At 35.5% G+C, this 18291-nt stretch overlaps 1 protein-coding gene across 1 annotated transcript in view; it reads left to right on the top strand.

Moving 5' to 3' along the window:
* Positions 1-2231: 2231 nt before the first annotated feature.
* Positions 2232-18291, top strand: part of STPG2 (sperm-tail PG-rich repeat containing 2) — a gene marked incomplete at its 3' end in the record, with an annotated part of 269635 nt that continues 253575 nt past the window's right edge. The window contains exons 1-3 of the mRNA XM_011972945.1: positions 2232-2676; positions 11173-11285; positions 16611-16775. Coding sequence (XP_011828335.1) covers positions 2568-2676; positions 11173-11285; positions 16611-16775 — 387 coding nt within the window. The remainder of the gene's footprint in view (positions 2677-11172; positions 11286-16610; positions 16776-18291) is intronic.

The following is an 18291-nucleotide window of genomic DNA, read 5'->3' as shown; positions in this document are numbered from 1 at the left end:
ACTCCTACTTGGCTAATTTTTAAATTTTTTTTTCTTTTTGTGCAGGTGGAATCTCCCTATGTTGCTCAGGCTGGCCTTGAACTTCTGGCCTCAAGCAATCCTCCCCCCTGGGCTTCCCAAAGTGCTAGGATTCAGGATTACAGGTGTGAACCACTGCACCTGGCCTCATAGAAACTTTTAAAAGAAAGATTTTTTTGTTAAGAATGCAGAATTTTGAGAGACCAATTATTACCGAATTATGAAGAGTATATAGGTTGTACGTCAGTGGTGTAATATTTAGGTAGGATCTGGCCAGAAGACCCAGAAACGCTGGAGTCCTGCCACTGATCAACTACCCATTTCTGTGAAGCCTTGAGGAAAAAGCATTCACTCAGGAGGCAGGCAAGGTAAATGTATTCCTAGGTGGTACTCAGTTAGAAACTCTCCCTTAGAGGCCTGCAAATGAGCTAGGGGGGTGCAACGAAGAACTCCCTTTGTCTAAGTTAGGTTACGTTCAATGGCTGAAAATAAAATCACACAGAAAGCATATAAAGTCGGCTTTACCATTTCCATTTCCAATCTCCAAAAATATGTATATCCCAGCAAACAATAATGCAGACTGCTGCAGACAGAATGGCCAGACGGGGCATGAAATTCTGCATCAGTCCCTACGGCAACCACGGCCTAGACCTGAGTTTGTAGTTTGGGTTGATAGCTTTGTTTGGATCATCAAGGGCAAATGATGTCCTTAAGGACATAGCGGGCAAATTTACAAGCACCACTGGATTGTCATACAGAGCACATGAATTTTTCTCTTTCATCTCTGTGACTCTTTCTAATATGTCATAGTAAATATCTAGCTCTTCTGAATGGGTATAGGTGGCAGTTTGGAAAATAAGGTTAAAATAACGTTGAGAGAATTATGAGGGTTTCTGACAGAATGCAGGGAGAATCGAAGTTGGTGAGATGTTTCCAAAATATTACAATATTCGTTTTCCTGCCATTAAAAAAAATCTTTGCCACCTCTCGTTTTGGATTATACGTCTCTCCCCATTAGAGAGAGAACACCTGAGGGCAGGGACTTTCTTATGCTTTTGCATCCTCATAACTTAGAAGGGATGGAACCTAGAGTATACACCAATTCTTGTTTTTTAAGTGCATAAATAATTTAGCTAGCTAATGAACAAGAAAAAAGGTATTACAGATACATCCTTGAGAAGCATATAGCCTCGCAAGGAGTGGGTTCCGACATATATGGCACAATGAAGCCACAGTAAATGTTGCATAGAATTGAGTGGCAAATCGCGTATGTAGTACAGAATATGAAAACTATAAAAACTTGTAGTAGGAACAAATTAAAGTACTGTAGATCATTCGGAAGCGAGTTAGGATCAAGGTAGGATTCGTCTAAGCCTTTGAGGATATTTAGAATCTGGACAGAATTCTTCCCGGGAAAAACAGCCTGCGAGAAGCAGAGGTGGATTCTGATATAGATTCCTTAAGCTCCCAAGGACAAGCTAGGTTTCTTTTGCCCAAGGTTGAGACCCATGGTTTAGTGGGGGTGGACTGAGCTTTTTCAGTGCCTTCGCTTTGCTTTATAAAGAGATGAATCAATATTGTGGTTGCCTGGCATCCGACAAAAGCGGCAGTTTTCGCCACTTGCCCGGCTTCAGTTGGTGAGCTTTTCGCCTCCTTTCCTGGGGTCCCCATTTCTTTCTTTTCTTTTTTTTTTTTTTTCTTTTTTACCCTTATCTTCTTTGTGATTTTTTTTTTTCTGGGCTCCCCATTTCTTGTCACCGCCCTAACCCCTGGGTTTGTCTTAGTTTGGACTATCTACGGGTTAAGATCAGAGGTGCTTTTCCTCTGTGAGTACGAGTGGAGTTGCAGTAGCATCCGGGGAGAACTTGCGGAACCCCAAGCTCTCTGCTTCATGCTACTGCTTTTTTCTTTCCTAGGTTCTGTTGAGTCGGGAAGCAGATCAAGGTCAAGTTAGTCCTCGCCCTTCCTAACGCGTTTTTTAAGGTTCTTCTGCACACTTAAAAAATTCAAGACCTAAGTAGTTACCGGGATCCCAAGAGCTACGACGTTTAGTCCCGCCTTCTTCAAGGTGCGCCGGGCTCCGGGTGGAGAGAGCTGTGGAAGGCTCACGGTTCACCGCGCATGCTCCGAGGGCTCGGCCCAGGGAGGCGCCTCTACCTAGCTCCCTAGAGACTGGGCCCGCCTCTTCCCCAGGCTTCCGGGCGGAGAGAAGTGGGCGGAGTCAGGGCCGGAAGCACCAGGGCGAGCATCTAATCCCTAATCCCCAATTTTGGTGGAGCGTGCCTGGCAAACTGGTGATTGTGTGAGACGTCTAATCTCTAGTCGCTCACCCCTCTACTTTACCACAGGGCTAGAAATCGATTTGAGGAAATCTGATACCAATGAGCGGGCGGAGAGACAACCCCAATGCTAATTTCTCTATTTACGGAAGTTCTGTCCCGGCCTCCCCAGACTGGTGTCGGCTTCCTTTTTCTCCACACCTGTAGCCGCCTTGTTTTTATCGTTTTCGGAACCTGCCCTTCGCCAGCGCCCCCACCACCCCGAGCACTATGTATGATAGGGCTCCCCGCCTGCTCAAATTGGCTGAAGGTGGCAGCACTGAGGCCCATGTGGGTCCTGGATCCTACCAGGTACCTTTCCTGAAGCAGCAGGCGACAGGTAAGATGTAGGGAGAGGCAGATCTCCTGTGACAGGCATCCCATCTTCAGCCCGCTCCCCTTCTGCGTGTTTGTGAGTTGAACATAGAGCGGAATAGCACCATTTTGTAAATGTAACAAAACATGAAGTAGGCAGGGAAAACACTATACTTTTATTTTACAGTTGAGATTGGTGGTATCACTTGTCCCATTTCAAAAGGCTGGTGAGCATATGTCTAGGACTTTTGATTCGACAATAGTTGTTTACATCCTACTTTTGATTGTGCAGTTTAGGTCTGGGATGATTTCCTGGCTCTGTTGACTACATGAGTCCCCAAATCCTGTGCCCTTACCTCCCACTGTCTCATTGCTTTGTAATCCTGCCTGCCTCACACCTTTCCTCCCATTGACCGGAGACATTTATTTACTAAGATGCAGCTTATATTTCTATTTTGCAGTATTATTTAAAGATAGTTCCTTTTTTTTTTTTTTTCCCAGACAGATTTTTCTGACCATCCTCATCTTCTAACACACTTCAGGGGAGCCCCTTTTCTCCACATTCTGTAAAGAAAAGCTATATTTTTGACCAGTGAAGTGGGCAAAAATAAATACATCGATTTTGCTTTCTACTTTTTCTATTCTGATGATTTTCTGGAGCTTAATACCGTCCAAATGATAGTTTTTCTTAACTTGCATTTTCCCCATACCTACGCTATGTGTTTTCCAGCAAATGCCAGGATCCATTATTCTGTTACATGACTGATCAGATAAGGATTGGTTTAGGTTTCTTGGGGTGGAGTACAAATTTGACTTCTGTCAGTGTTTCACATGTTGAATTGTACTGCTTCACAGCATCTGATATCGCTATTCTTGCAGCTTATTCTATGTCTTTATTTTAATGGAGTTGGGCATTATAAGCATTAATTCCCCCAACAATAGTCATAGGTGGCTAACAATGACCACCTATGACACTTTGCAATCCTTCCTTTTGACACAACTGACCACTTGCTTCTTGGAAACACTTCTTTCCAAAATGTAACATCATTTTCTCCTGTTTTTTTTTTTTTTTTTTTTTCCAACTACTGTCTTGGAAGAGTGTCTGGGATGTGGTTGGGACCTAATAAACATTTGTTAAATGCTGAATCAGGGCAACATTTTCTCCCTCTCTCCAAGCAGTCCTTCATGGCCTTCTTTAAATGTTTTCATGTTTCTTGTTGATGAAAAGAGTCAAACTCTGTAAAATATTTTAAGAGATTTATTCGGAGCCAAATATGAGTGACCATGGCCTGTGACACAGCCCTCAGGAGGTCCTGAGAACATATGCCCAAGGTGGTTGGGGTACAGCTTGGTTTTATGTATTTCAGGGAAGCATGAGGCATGAATCAGATACACGTAATAAATAACATTGGTTTCGTTCAGAAAGGTGGGACAACTCAAAAGTGGGGGCTTCCAGGCTATAGGTAAATGTAAACATTTTCTGGTTGACAATTGGTTGAGTTTATCTGAAGACTGGCATCAAAAGGAATGTTTAGGTTAGATAAAGGATTGTGGAGACCAAGTTTTGTTGTGCAGAGGAATTGCTCAGATAGCAGACTTCAGAGAGAAAGCGCAGGTTTTAAAATGCTTCTTATCAGACCCAAAAGGGTTGCTGGCTCTTAGTTGATTATCTCCTGTGTCTGGAAAGGAAAGAAAATGAAGGGGAAAGGGAATTCTCTATAGAATGTTGATTTTTCCCATGAGAGACTTTGCAGGGCAATTTCAAGGTATGGCAAGGAAATATATTTTTGGGTAAAACATTTTGACTTTCTTCCTTGTTTCATAATGTTATTCCAGAGTCAGATTGGAAAGTAAGTCGTGATATATAGGGTTAAATAAAACCCATCTGATGAGAATTTATAGTTTGTAAGGCATGACTCCCTAGACCCCTTAGATAGGAATTTGGGCAAGATAAAAAAAAAAATCAGAACTTAGTTCTCATTTGAAACATCTTTAAATGTTTATATACTGTACTTTCCATCCTTTGCTTGTTGCTTTTGTCATATGTACTTTCTCATTTGTGTTCATAGACTACTATCCATATTCTGATTCTGATGACTCCCAGAAGGAAATCTTAAGAGATATAGGTGATTTATGTCTCTAAGATGAGCTTTCTCCTAATCTTTCGGCCTTCAACACTGCTAGTCACTTTTGTTTATTTTTCTTTTCTTTTTAATTCTTTTTTTGTTGTTGTTGCTGTTGATGTCCTTGAGTCATAACCAGTTACTTTTTTGAACATCTCTACCTAGATAGTCTGGCATCAAAGTTTTAAGTGTCTGAGCTCATAATTTTTTCCAGCAATACCGGTCACTTTTTGAAAATTCCCTATTAGTTTATGATAAACTTTTAAGTTTTGGAATTATTCTAGACTCTTTTCTCCCTGACTACTCCTGTTGATCATTAACACCTAATGATTCTATCTTCTCAGTGCCTCTTTGATTAGTTCCTCTTTTCCATTTAGCTGTGCTTGACTTAGTTCAAGCTCTCATTATTTCTATTTTGAATTAAACCTATAAAGTATTACTTGTTTTTCCTTATTTCAGTCTTCAATCCATCTTCTATCTTGTGGCAAGAGTGATCTTTCTAAGATATATTACGTTATTTGTGAAAAAAAATCCTTTGTAACATCAAGGTTAAAATCTGAACTCCTTAACATGGTTTATAATGTTCTTCATTTTCTGGACCCTGACCTCATCTCCCACACCTCCACCTCCACCTGACCTACATTTCAGCAATTTCAACTTTACGGTTTTCTTAAGTTCATGCTCACTCACCTCTGTGCTTCTGTATCTGCTGATACTTTTGCCCAGTACACTGTTTTCTTTCTTCACTTGGCTAATTCCTATTTTTTCTTTGAGATTCAGCTAAGGTGAAGTTGTTCACGGGCTCTACTTTTTCTCAGGTTTTTCTTCTCTGACTCCTTAATGGCTTTTATAGCACTTTGATTCTATATTGTAATTAATGTTAACTTATCTGGCAGACCCACTAAAATGTGAGCTGCTTGAGGGCAATAACCATGATCTTTACTCCATTATTCCTAGTTTTTAGCTGAATACCATAACACGTAAGTTAAAAAACAAACAGTAATCTTGAAATAAAATTAAAATATAATGAGCCACATATAGCGTAATTTAAAACTCTTGTAACTTTGCTTAGAGAGAAGTAAGGAGCGTGTGGTAAAACCCTTTTACTGTTTTATAGGATTGTGTCTTGTTGATCTGTGAGATAAAGTATGAAATTCCATGCTGGGGAAATTTGAGCAGCTGCATCCTGTATGTTTTTTAGCAATACTAACAGAGAATATGCTGAAAATCAGTAGAAGGAACAGGTGTCTCTTTGGTGATTTCTCTGCTGGATTCTCTGGAAGATAATTTAAAAGGAGCTACCATCACTTTCCTAGGTACATACTACCTCATCTACCTTTAGGACCAGTAACACATGGGACTATGCAGAAGTGTACAACTATTTTAGCTAAGGGTCAGGTTCATTTTGTGGAGCATGGTGTGGGAAGAACAGATGTAGGGGCTTTATATAACTTACTTATTACTTTGAATTTCGCAAGAGGAAAATACCTTAGAGCCCTAGATACCGATACTCTTTATTCCCAACCTTTCTCCCCTAACTGCTGCTCTCCCGCTGTCCCTTCACTGTAGCCTGCTTGGCCAGGCGAGTCCTTCAGGATATTGGCTCTACATTTTCCTCAGGAAATTCTTTTTACCTTAATTGAAACTATTTCATTGGCTGTAGGCCATTTGATCAGGGAGACTCTCTTCTACCCAGGAATTGCAACCTGAGGGGACAGGACTAAGCTGTTTTTCTTTCTGCTTTCATGCGGTGGGAGAGATTGGATACTCAAATTCCAGATTAGTGAGAGCTATGCCTGATTTTCTCACGATTACCTGAGAAGCAAACATCTCTTATTAAAGTAAATATTCCCCAGAGACAACCAGCCTAGTATCATGTGATAAAAACATACTCCTTTTACTAATGTGACTACTCCTGGCATTGTTGTGCCAGGGAGTATTTCATTGCTTTTTGGCTTATTTATATAATAAATATCAGCTGTATATATCTATTGGTTCTCTATTAGTTAGCTAAGCTGGGTGCCATCATCTCCTAAAAATATTCTTTCCCAGATTTCTTTTTTGGTTGGGGAGTGGTTAGCTTTATTGGCCACAGAAGGATAAGTTGGCTATGGCCTCATACCTGTGCCTATGTGCTTATGTCAACAATGATAATCTTATCTTTTTAGCCTATCAGAATATAGCTGCATCAGGGAATGCAATCTGTCTCTTTTAAAGTTTAGATAATAATATGTATGTGATTGCTGTATATGTTGTTGTCCTGAAGATGAGTACATGTTTCAAAGATCTAATTACTGCTTATATGTGAAAAATGTCCTTTTCTTTCTTTTGTGGCTGTAGTTGTGGCTATAGAATTTGTCCTTTAATCACATACTGCCCACTTTCTCTTTCAGCATAGACTGACTATTGCTTCATACCAGTTTGATTTATCTTTCTCTGTTGGTGCCTCAAACAATATATCCCAAACTGAACTCATTTCTTTCTTCTCAAATCTCTTCTTCTATATACTTAATTTCTTCTTTCTGTCAGTTTGATTTATAATTTGTAGTTGGCACTTCACATGTCAATATAGCCATATGTCCCATATCAAACTCTACCATCTCTAATTGCCCAGAACCCTCTTCTATATTTTATACCTTAATTATTGGCAGTGCTTTTTGTAGCATAATTGTCTATTTGTCAGGCTTACCAACTATTTGAGGGCAGGGTTTTATCTTATTCATTATTGTACCCTCACTGCCTGTCATACATGCGTGTCTCCCATACATAATAGAACATTCACTATTACAGAATGGATGACTAGTTTAGAAGATCATTTGTTAATTGGTCACCCTCACTGTAAACATTAGGCACACAGTTATGAATAAATAAACAAGTAAGTTCCTTCTCATGGAGTGTATCATTATAAACGTTTAAATTTTTTTGTAGTTTTACTTGTGCTCAATATTTCTTGTATACTTTTATTGACAAAAGATTCTATATAATTAATTTTGGAAAACTTCAATGAAGATTTTATGAGTGCCAGCTTTCTTGATTCTCTTTGTTGCCCAATTATTTCATATATGTATGTGTGTGTGTGTGTGTGTGTGTGTGTATATATATTCTACCATTAATAGTATTAATAATACATTGAGTACATGCCTAGTGTGTGTTTTTTTTAACTTTTATATGAATTTCAGTACTCTCCAACTAATTTTACATTTGTTTAAGGTAGATTCATTTAGGGGCCCTGCTGTGTTCTGATGCCAACTACCTCAGAAGTAGCGTGGGTTTCACTTTCTTAGTTTTCATATTTATCTCAGATTACCTTAATGTTCATATGAACCTAAACTTAAAACCCTTTTATTATGAGATAGAATACTTACATAGAAAACCACATAAAATATAAATGTAGACCTTAAAAAGAAGATATTCAGTTAAAAAATAGATTTGCCATCAGTGGGTACAGGAAACTAAAAACAAAAAGCGAAAAAAATGGAGATAGAACATTCCAAAAAGTTCTTTTTGGTATTTTTTATTTCAACATTTTCCTTCTCCCCTACAGTTAAACACTATCCTGATTATTATGGTAATAACTTCCTTGCTTTTCTTTATAGATTGTTAAATCCTGTTGATGAAATGACCCCTTTATCATTATGAAATGTATCTTTTATCCCTGTTATTTCTTGTTCTAAAGCCAGCTTTGTCTGATTTTAATATAGGCACTGCAGCTTTTTGAATTCATGTATGCATGTTATAACTTTGTCCATCCTTTTAATTTCTGTTTTTATATCTTAAGAGAGTTTCTTAGAGACAGCATAAAGTTTGGTCTTATTTATACAATCTGACAATCTCTGCCTTCTAATTGAGGTGTTTAGAACTTTTATAGTTAATTTCACTATCAATATCTTTGGGCTTTAATGTACTCTTTTGCTATTTGCTTTCCATTTATCTCATCTGTTCTTTTTCCTTTTTCCTTACTTTTGTTGCAGGAATAAAGGTTTTTAAAACATAATTCTTTTTTTATGTCCACTATTGGCTTATTTGCTATACGTCTCTTGTTTTATTTTTAAGTGGTTGCCTAGGGTTTACAATATGTATTTCTAATTTATTACAGTGTACCTTCAAATAATATTGCACCACTTCATATATAGTAAATAAACCTTACAGAGTATGCTTCCATTTCCCCCAGATCACCCTTTGTACTATTGTGGTTATACATTTTACTTCTACATCTGCTATAATGCCTCAATAAACTGAGACTATTTCTGCTTTAAGCAATCTCAGACAGTCCTTTACTTATGATGATTCAACTTAACATTTGTTTAAATTTTGCACAATGGTGTGAAAGTAATATGCATTCAGTAGAAACCAAACTTCCAGTACCCACAAAACCATTCTATTTTTCACTTTCAGTACAGTATTCAATAAATTACATAAGATATTCAACATTTTATTATAAAATAGTCTTTATATTAGGTAATTTTGCCCATCTTTAGGCTAATGTGTTCTGAGCATGTTAAGGTAAACTAATCTATGCTATTATAGGTTAGGTATATTACATGCAATTTCAATTTATGATATTTTCAAATTACAATTATTTTATTGGGAACTAACTCCATCACAAGTCATCGAGCATCTGTATATTTTAAAGGGATTAAGAATTGAGAAAAAATATATTTTATTAATCCACAAACATTTGTTATTCCATCCAGTGTATTTTTCATTCTGTAAGTTTGATTTGGGTCTTTTTTATACCTTCCCTTTATCTTGTCATCATGTTCATCTTTTCTCTACCTTGTTGAATATATAAAGAATATTTATAATAGATAGTGTTCTGTCTGCTGATTCCACCTTTTCATTTCTCAATCGGTTTCTTTTCATTGACTTTTCTCCTCTTTATGGGTCATATTTTCCTGCATCTTGAAAGTACACTCTCTGGTAATTTGTATGATTCATTTTATATGTAGTTTGAGTGGGTATGTGTGTGTATTTATATGTGTATTTGGAATGAAATCTGGTTCTTGTTCTCTGGCTATTTACTCTGAGTAAGTAGAATGTTTCACTGGTGTCCTGCATTTCTCAGCTCTACCAGACAACTGTTGCCTTTTCAAAATGAACCTTGGCTTACTTTTAAGGATTTCTGGTCTTCTGGTCTTTGTAACTAATTTAAGGTCAGTCTGTCTTCTTTCCTCCCTTTCCCTTTCTTTTGCCTTTCCCTCTTCTCTTCCCTTCTTCTCTGATTTGGGATAACCAGCTAAAACTATCAGTCACTAAATTAATACCTAGAATTTTAACATCATCCATGAAGTTTTTCCTGATCATCTCAATGTGGATGAGAACTTCTCTTCTTTTTGAATTTGCATATGTCTTCCATTATGGCATTAGAGATGTTTTTCCTTGTTTAAAATCATTACAATACACTTCTTAATGCTTCAAGATACTACTTTTTTAGAGGTAAGATCTATATTTTGCTCACCTCTTTTATGTTGCAGTATCTAACACAAATAAATAATTCTTGACATTGGTTGCATTTTAATACATGTGGGCCTCAAAAGAAACACATTATTTTATTTTAAATAGAGTATCTTTTATTATTAGTCCAGATTAGCAAGATTTTTACTATATTATCACCATACATTCTTACAGTAGCACACATTTTCCTTTAGTATACAAGATTTACAGTAAAAGTTTTGAATCTTCACTTGCATTCTTTTATTACCTATTTGAATATAGCTGCTGCTCTATTCTCTCTCTTCTCTTCTTTGATATCCACATTGCTTAAATGCTAATAATTTTTCCAATACAGATCTTGAATTTTTTAGAATCAGTTTTTCAGTATTCAAGTTTGTATTATCTTATGATTATTTGTTCCAAAGAAATTTGTGTCTTCTATTTGTGAACCTTTGTTTAGAGTCAGCCAATCAAGAAATATTTACCGATACCAACTATGTGCCTAGGCAAGGAGACATGATGAATGATCTGCTGTAAACCCACTTTAAATTATTTCTATCTAGGCTGTCTTTACAAGTTTATATAAGATGTTTTCTACAAATAATATATGCTATTTCAAAATATAAAACAATGGTCTTCTGAGGATGAAAATGTTTTATCAGCTAAATATAACTGCTATTTTCGTCCCCACCAAAAATGATTAGAAGACAAGAGGGTTTTATTTTCTTCAGTTTTTTTTTTTGTTGTTCAATAAGTCTCAGGTCTTTAGTTTCTTATATTAATAAAAAATTCTTATCTTATATCAGATTTTAAAAAATGTAATAACTTCTCTGACTAGCCGTTAGTTCTGAAAATAAAGTCTTAACAATTGAGGATACTCATGATTATATATGTTTTGAGTGTTTTTTTCCTGAAATCCTTGGACTCCTATCTTATCTGCTGGTCATATGATTTTATTTTTATAGGTAGTTATGCACCATTTCTTTCTTTGACTGCCAGAGAAAGTACTTTTACCATTGCCTCTAGCACTGAGAAAGCTGTTCCAGGTCCAGGACACTATAATGTTTCAGAAGCACAGGTAACTTTATAGTTACTATAATTGACTTAATAAAATAATGTTTTCTTCCCTGAATAGATCAAATGTCATTTGTTATATTTTATTTTCTGCTCATATTGTCTTTTACTTTCAAATTATATTTTATAATTTGAATAATAGAAAATAAATGTATTCGATGTTGGTTGCGTGATTGGGTTGGATGTTTTTCATTATTCTACATACTCTATAAGACACAAAACATTGTTACATGCTGTATGGTCCTTGAGAATGAGAGAATAGGACTCTTGAATGAATTATTGCCCATGGAAGTTGTGCAGATAGTCAAAATGTGTAGAAGAGGAATTGCAGTAGAGTGAAAGAATTGGTTTTTGTGCCATGCTTTAAAGCTATAGCCATTGCCATTGTCTCGTCTGTCTCCTGTTTCTGCACAGTCTCAAGAGTCTGTGACCAGATTATCTTCAATGGTTCATTTATGTTTAGAAATAGTAGATATAACTCTGATATCTTCATAGTCATGAGTATCACCTTTTGCCGTTTTCACATAAATTTTGCCTTTATATGTATTGGCTGCTAGCTGATCCCAGCAGAACCTTTAACTCACCTGTTGGAGGCGCAGATAAAGTCCTTGTTGAAGTGATCTATATAGATGCAGATTGCAGTCTGATTTGTATGATCATAGAGCCTATGGTAATGGCTTTTAAATTATCAAAATTTGAAAAGTTCTTCTCTTTTCACAGAATTTTACTTTTTGTTCAACTTGTTAGTGTTTTTGTAAAATAAATCATTAAAGTTATTTTTATACATCTACTCTTTAAACATAGAAATTCTGATCTTTTAAAAATAGTAATCAAGTAGCGAATTGCCTATTTAAAAATAAAATTTGACTCAATTTTTAAAAGAAGACCTCCTTTGTATGTTTCTTAAAAGCTGAGTGAAGTTGAATAAGGTGCCCACTAGAGACAGGCTCTGTGAACAGTGACTGTGAACAATTGGACATGTGAAAAGGGCTATTTGTAGATCAATGACTTAAAATCTTAGCTGATCAATCAGACGTCAGCCACTGTTATCATAATTCATCTTTTTGAAATGATTGCACTGTAATTGTTTACAGGAATCTTTATGATGTAATTTTACCCAATTTAATTGGATATTCGTCAATTGGTAATTTTCAGATTCTGGAAAATCCGGATATGTAGCATGGAGAGCCCTGGAAGATTCCACCCAAATGTTTGCTCTCTAATAAACAATGTTTAAAGTTAATCTGAACATAAAAACAAGCTGTTGCTAATAAGTCTTTATAATTTTTTCTGGAAATGACCAAAATGTTATTTGTGAAAATAATTATCAATAAACAACCTTGAAGGGTTTGCTTTTCCCCTTCAATATGAATGCCAACATTTTTTTTTTTTTCAGTTCATTTCAGGGGTAAAATTTTTTCTAAGGGCTTTTATTCTTGCTCTACAGCTTTGGGAATTCCCATCTCTGATTTCTTCTTTAAAACAGAGTTTTCTTGCACTCTCTCAAAGTTCTCCAAGTACAGCAAATTTCAGTTTTGAGTTTCAAGTTAAAACTGACAACTATAATTGCTATCTGCTCTTGCTATTCCCTTTTGCTAGAACTATGTCTTCAGTCAAAGGGTGAACTTTCTTAGCTTGCGTTTTAAAACTATTTTCTGATAATAATTAATGTTTATCAAGTAGAAATTAATTGTAAAGTGCTTCTTTTATATATCAGAAGGTTTTTTTCTTCTTCTCCATTTTAGTGTAACATAAAAGGAGGCCATAGTCTACAAAACCGGGAGAAACGTTTTAAGAAGTTTATTTCAGATAATCCAGGACCAGCAAGCTATAATCAGTCTTATCCTAAAACGCAAGATATCATGAACAGAAAGGTATTAGAGACCAGAGAGCATCTTCAGTCAGTACGTTTCTATTTTAAATTATACTTGTAATGACATTTTTTTAAGTTAAAATAGTCAAGGTTTAATATTTTATGTGATATTAAGTACATTTAAAAAGCCTTCCTATAAAAATTAGATTTGTTAGTATTTATATTTTAGTTATTTTATAAGTAAATAAACTTTAGTTTTTAACTGTATTCATGTCTAACTTCATATTTGCTCCTAATAAATCTATAGTCACTTTCAATATCTGTGGTGAATAAAAAGTAAGGGAGATTTTACAAACTACCTGAGTGGTTTACCTATGTATAGAGGAAACTCTGTGTTAAGTATTGTTAATAATATATTTCCTTCCCGGTGGCAAGGAAGGAAAAAATATAAATAAAATAAGTTAAAAATATGATTCCGGAGATAAAAAAGCTTAAAATTTAGATGGGAGATAGACAAATAGGTAGCTGTTAATTCAAGACAAGATGTGACAGTTGCTAAATGAATGATCATGTAATGAAATGCCATAGGAATTTAAAGGTGGATTACTGTATTATGTGAAGGCATAATTTATGGAAGATTTATAGAGGTTTTGACATGACATTGAAGAACAGAGTTGGAATATGGATTCCAAACTGGAGTGTTACATGAGTGAAGATACAGAAGTGAGATTTTTATGGAAGATAATGAGAAGGTTATTTTAACTGAAATGAAGAATTTCTTTGAAATAAATACTATTATCGAGCAGATTTGGTCACTGTTTGTTTAGAGTGGTTCCCTTCTCTTGTCATAACTTTCATGTAGCTCATATTACATTTTAATCAGTTTTTTGTTTAGGAAGATATATTTTAAGGCTAAGTACTTAGTTGAATAATATCAGTGCAATGACATTGAGGTTAAATTTTGTAAGCATATTTAAATATCAGATATTTCGTGTGTGGGGACAAAGTAAATGTTCATTTACTTTGGGGGTTTATCAAATATTTTTTGAGTGACTATATGGCCATACATATAATGCTAGATGTTGGTAGTACAGAGAAAATATTATTGCTTCCTGAGATGTATAATTTTAACAGGAAAATAATGAATGAAATTCAGTACAATACTGTTAATGAAATGCTATTTTAGAGCCATAATACAGTGTTCAGTAGTAGCTCAAAGTAGAGAGTCTTTGGAGGGAATAGGGGAGACAAATTGGACCTGATCTTGAAGAAGGATTCACTGAGTAGTTAAAAGGAATGGGAAAAAATATTTTTCCCCACTTTATGTGCAGAAAAACCCACATGAATAAAGAAACTGAAGTGTTTGATAGTATGATATATTACCGGAAAGAACAAAATTCTTTGGAATGTTTGGAGTACAGGAGTGAAGGGAGAGTTGTAGGAATAGAGAATGGAGGTAGGGGCTATGTTTTGGAAAGTCTTGATATCACACAAATACTTTTTAAATGTACTGAAAGGAGGGAAAGCCATTCAATGGTTTCTTATTTTAATTTGGTAATTAATCTCATAGGTATTACTGAAACTACTTAAAGGTTGTCTTTAATTTGATAAAAGATAAAATTCTGGCTGGGTGTGGTGGCTTACACCTGTAATTCCAGCACTTTGGGAGGCCGGGGAGGTGGGGGCAGATCACTTGAGGCCAGGAGTTTGAGACTGGCCAGGCCAACATGGTGAAACCCACTCTCTACTAAAAAAATACAAAAATTAGCCAGGCATAGTGGCACACTCGTGTAATCCCAGCTACTTGGGAGGCTAAGGCATGAGAATCGCTTGAACCCGGGAGGCAGAGGTTGCAGTGAGCCAAGATCATGCCACTGTACTCCAGCCTGGGCAACACAGTGAGACTTTTCCCCCACCCCCCTCCCAAATTATATTAAGAAAGAAAAACGGCTAGACACAGTGGCTCATGCATGTGATCCCAGCACTTTGGGAGGTCGAGGTGGGCGGATCACCTGAGGTCAGGAGTTCGAGACCAGCTTGGCCAACATGGTGAAACCCCATCTCTACTAAAAATACAAAAAAATTAGCCATGTGTGGTGGCATGTGCCTGTGATCCCAGCTACTCAGGAGGCTGAGGCAGGAGAATTGCTTGAACTCGGGAGGTGGAGGTTGCATTGAGCAGAGATCATGCCACTGTACTCCAGCCTGGGCAACAAGAGCAAAAACTCTGTCTCAGATAAAAAGAAAAAGAAAATTTGCTACTGAGAGTATGTTTATAACATAATTGTACATGGGCACATGAATATGCAACTATAGCATTAATTTATTCATACAGAAACTTCAGGAATCAGTATATTCTTAATAATTTCAGTTTCCCAATAACTAAGTCCTTTATATGCCAGTACTTTTAGTTGATATATCTTATATTAATATTTGTAATGTATGTTATACCTTCATTTTTTAATTTAAATTATAAAATATTGTACATTAAACCAAATTTTGATAAAAGGATAATCACCCTAAAACTCCTGACTCTAACATTAATTTTCTGTTAATTTTTGCATAGCGTCTTTTGGTATTAAATTATATATGTATGTGACTTTATACATTTATATATGATTTCACATAGCTATATTCATAATTCACTTTTATATTTTGCTATTTCCATTTAGCATTACATCATAGACATTTTCCTGCTATATAGCTTGCATACTTAGGATATTTATACAAGACTCAGGAAATGTGGAAGCAAAAGTCAGGAGCTGGGAATGAATGAAGCCAGAAAGTATTACTGAAAAATGCAAAGTTTGTTTTTGCATAGCAGATAGTGTAATAGCATGATTGTTGATGTGAATAGGATTGCCTGTTTTTAGAATTAGTAATGATGGTTTTACTAAGCAAGATAAGTAACTGACCCAAATGAGAAAAAATCTTTGCTTCTTATGATGACTTTGATAGTTACCTATTATATTATATTCTACTCTAAATTTAATAGAAATACATTCTCTTGGTTTATAGTATGAAGCAACAGGCTTGAATTCACTCCTTTAAATTACTTTTACAAAACAAACATTTTTGGCCAGGCACAGTGGCTCATGACTGTAATCCCAGCACTTTGGGAGGCCGAGGCTGGCAGATCATTTGAGGTCAGGAGTTCAAGACCAGCCTGGCCATCATGGCAAAACCCCATCTCTACTAAAAATACAAAAATTAGCCAAGCATAGTGGTGCACGCCTGTAGTCCCAGCTACTTGGGCGGGTGAGGTCGTGGGGAGAATCGCTTGAACCCGGGAGACAGAGGTTGCTGTGAGCCAAGTTGTACCACTGCACTCCAGCCTGCGTGACAGAGTGAGACCTTATCTCAAAAAAATAATAACAAAATAGTCATTTTTGTTTTATATCATGAAACTCATTAAATCAATATTTAATAGTTGCGTTTTAGTAACTTTTAATATTTGGTTCTTCATTCCCCTTCCTCTTGCCTTGGAATAAATAATATAAAATGTTTTCCTTGTAGAAAATTTCAAGAGCACCTACACTTACCAGAAGTGTTGATGTTCCTTCAATTCCTTCTTATGGAAAGTCATATGGTTATCATATTAATGATGATGGCAGTATTATAAAATGTTTTCCACCTGCTAGTGACAGTACCCTTGGTCCAGCGTATTACAAACCTCAATTTGTAAGTATAATGTATTTCATATTGACAATTGGAAAATTGTTTTTGATTTACATATGGGTTTCTTTTTTTTCTGGCTTATTTCTCCAAGAAAAAAATGATTACACGTTTTAGTTAATGTAGCACTAATTGTGGTAACAAATAGACCCCCAAATTTTAGTGGTTTAATACAGTAGAATTTTTTTCCTCATTCATATGGACATGCTTATTAAGTGACTTTCCTTCATGTTGAGATCCAGGGACACAGGATTATTCCAGTTGTGTTTCTGTCATCCTCTAGGGACTTGTTGTCATCTGTATCCCGCTGGCAGAAGAGGATGAGGAATTATGCATTGGAAGTTTTTGTAGGCCAGGCTTGCAGCTATAGCCAGTCACATGGCCATACTTAACTGCCAGGGAGGATGGGAAATACAGTCTGTGTATCTCAGAAGAAGAAATGGGAGTAATTATTAGGAGTTTCTGCCACAATGAATAATCATAAATAATACATAGATATTCTTTTTCTGAATTTGAAAAGAAAAAATAACATTTTATTTTTAAAAGAATTTGAATCTGAGAATGTAAACATCATTTATTCCAGAAATGATTATTTAAAAAATAAGGAGCTTCTCTTTGACTGAAATATCAGTTATAATGTAGCTAATTCATTTCATCCAGAGTTTAAATTTCAAACCTGACCAGACTTGTCAAGATTTTGTTGAGACAGTTGAAATGTATGTGTTATCCATGAATACAGACAATGAATATAGATGGTATGTCTGGTTTTACTCAATTATAAGACAGAAATACATAGTACTTTGAACCTATGATACTTTTATACTTTAATGAGGTATAGAAGAAGTAATTCTAGTGAGGAAATTTCTAAAAGTAAGTATAGATTTAAAGAAAGGCTGAAGAGACATCTTGGGCAAAGAAAAGACATTCTCAGTATTTATCTTGATCTTTATTCCCAGTATTCTATAGTTATTTGTTGTTATATGACTCCATCTTTGGGCTTAGATGTAAGCACCTTCAAAAACTATTTGGTTTGTGGCAGTAGGTACACTGGAAAGTTTTGGGGGTTTTAGATCCTTTGAAGCATTAACATCTTTTTTCTTAAAATATTTTAATTGTAACATATATCAAACACATAGATAGTATGAAAATAATAATGGATACCTATGCACCCATCACACAGATAAAACACATGTTAAAATTTCGTGACATTACAATTAGCTGTCTTTTAAAAGAAATATGTTATTAAGATGTTTGCCCCATTTTCCTGTCTTCATTCCTCACCCTTTGCCACAATAATTAAACCTTTATTACATATTCATATATGAATAATAATATATATTGTTTTATGATTTTAAAAAATAAATATTATCTGGTGTATATGTTGCTTGGTTTTTTTTTTTTAAATTTATTTATTATTATTATACTTTAAGTTGTAGGGTACATGTGCATAACGTGCAGGTTTGTTACATATGTATACTTGTGCCATGTTGCTGTGCTGCACCCATCAACTCGTCATTTACAT

Source organism: Mandrillus leucophaeus, unplaced genomic scaffold, assembly GCF_000951045.1.
Source record: "Mandrillus leucophaeus isolate KB7577 unplaced genomic scaffold, Mleu.le_1.0 Scaffold1321, whole genome shotgun sequence".
Taxonomy (NCBI): Eukaryota; Metazoa; Chordata; class Mammalia; order Primates; family Cercopithecidae; genus Mandrillus; species Mandrillus leucophaeus.
This window is presented reverse-complemented; position numbering and strand designations above follow the sequence as displayed.